Source organism: Palaemon carinicauda, chromosome 6, assembly GCF_036898095.1.
Source record: "Palaemon carinicauda isolate YSFRI2023 chromosome 6, ASM3689809v2, whole genome shotgun sequence".
NCBI classification, from domain to species: Eukaryota; Metazoa; Arthropoda; class Malacostraca; order Decapoda; family Palaemonidae; genus Palaemon; species Palaemon carinicauda.
The window spans coordinates 54,447,902-54,450,131 of NC_090730.1; the positions used below are offsets into that span (position 1 = coordinate 54,447,902).

The 2,230-nt window shown below is 39.6% G+C and overlaps 1 protein-coding gene across 1 annotated transcript in view; it reads right to left on the reverse strand.

The window, feature by feature from the left end:
* LOC137643000 (tigger transposable element-derived protein 1-like) overlaps positions 1 to 2,017 on the reverse strand; it is a 188,482-nt gene extending 186,465 nt beyond the window's left edge. Inside the window, exons 1-2 of the mRNA XM_068375858.1 lie at positions 1,547 to 2,017; positions 1,010 to 1,340 (exon numbers count right to left, since the gene is read on the reverse strand). Coding sequence (XP_068231959.1) covers positions 1,010 to 1,340; positions 1,547 to 2,017 — 802 coding nt within the window. The remainder of the gene's footprint in view (positions 1 to 1,009; positions 1,341 to 1,546) is intronic.
* Positions 2,018 to 2,230: the final 213 nt, after the last annotated feature.

Here is a 2,230-nt window from a genome sequence, read left to right on the forward strand (position 1 = left end):
TATATATATATATGTATGTATATGTATATATATATATATATATATATGTATATATATATATATATATATATACAGTAGACCTCCGCCATACGACATTAAACCATTCCGGAGTTGGTATCTTAGGTGAAAATGTCGTAAGGCGGGCAATAGAATAGCTAAAGCATGCAAAACCCCAGGTAAAAACATTGAAAATTAGTACGTAACAAAATGGTATAGTAACCACTGTACTAGAGTATAGTTATATATTATATACATGTACTGTACAATACATAATTGAATAATAATACAGGTATAAATAAAGATTATATACTGTACTATACTGTGAAGGAAAAATTTAATTTTATTTACCTTTGTAGAGACGTGACTTAAGCTGGTAGTGGGTGGAGGCATAGGGGGGAGGAGACGGTAGATATAAAAACGTATCAATGCTAATTATGTTATGTATACTTAATAATAAATTTATTCTTTGCTACTAAAATTGAAAATGTTTTTATTTTTTTTATTTTTGTCTTTTGAATTTTTCTTTATGATTTTTTTTTTAGAACTTAAAAAATTACTCCTTCTTAGCTTTTTTAATAGAATCACTATTATCATCTGTGCTTTCTGACACTTCTCTTGTGGAGAGATATCTATCCAAAGAAGCCTGTTTCTGATGATTCCTCAACATATTTCTAAAATGACTCATACACTTGTCATTAACACTCTCCATAAGACGACCTGTGTGAAGTTTTTCTGGGTGTTTTTTTTTCAAAGAAACTCGTAAGATTTTCATACCAATAGATAGCTTCCCTTATTTCTGCTGATGTCTTTTCTTCAGTCTCCCCCCCCCCCTCCTCACTACCACTAGAGCTGTGCTCTTCTTGAATGATGGTCAACTGCATTGCCTCCAACTCCTTCAAGTCTTCAGTCATAAGCTCCTCCTTGTGCTCCTCGATAAGGTTATGGACGTAACCCTCATCGACAACAAGCCCCATGGACTTCCCGATTGAAATTATTTCCTTAACATCACCCCCAGGGGCAGGATCATCAATGGCCTCGTCTTCAGTTGAGGGATCGAATCCTTCGAAGTCTCGTTCTGCCACAACAGCAGGCCACAGTTTCTTCCATGAAGATTTCAAGGTGTGTCGTGTAACCTCATTCCAAGCTTTGTCGATCATCTTCAGGCATTGAACGATGTCAAAATGCCACTTCCAAAATTCAGGGAGGGTGAGTTGAGAGCTTTTGGTCACTTCAAAGCATCTTTTGAACAGATGCATCGTGTAAAGCTTCTTAAAGTTGGCAATCACTTGCTGGTCCATAGGCTGGAGGAGAGGGGTGGTGTTTGATGGCAGATAGAGAACCTTGATGATGGTAAAGAGAAGTCATAATGAAGGATGTTCTCGAGGCCAGGAAGATGAGCAGGGGCATTGTCCAGTACCAGGAGACATTTGAGAGGAATATTGTTCTCTTCTAAAATGTTTTTGACAGCATGTCCGAATCAGACGTTTATCCACTCAATAAATATGGTTCTCGTGACACAGGCCTTGGCATTAGACTTCCAAAATACCGATAGCCTCTCCTTTGTGATATTTTGTGCCTTGAAGGCACGAGGATTCTCTGAGTGGTATACCAGTAGGGTCTTAATTTTCAAGTCCACACTGGCATTTGCACAAAATGCGAGCGTAAGCCTGTCCTTCATCGGTTTATGGCCAGGAAGTTTCTTTTCTTCAGCTGTGGTATATATACGGCGGGGCATTTTCTTCCAGAAAAGGCCAGTTTCATCACAGTTAAACACTTGCTGAGGAATGTAACCTTCTCTGGAAATTAATTTCTCAAACTTCTTGAGGAATTCTTCTGCTGCTTTTTTGTCAGAACTGGCTGCCTCTCCAGGCCTGACCACTGAGTGAATACCAGTCCTCTTCCTAAAACGATCAAACCCCCCATGAGAAGCCTTGAACTCTTGGGGGGCTTGCTGTGACATTTCTTCGTCGTCGCCATCTCTCTGGGCTTCCACGAGATCGGCGAAGATGGAGCTCATCTTGTGCGAAATTACCGATTGCGTGAGTGTATCACCAGTGATTTCCTTCTCCTTAATCAATAGTAGAAGGAGTCTCTACATTTCGTCGTCAATTGAGGTCCTTCCACTGGCAAGGACAGTCATGCCTTTTGAAGACTTACTTTCTTTAATGGCTTTCTTGTGCTTGATAATTGTACGAATCGTAGACTGGTTACGGCCATACATGATAGTGAG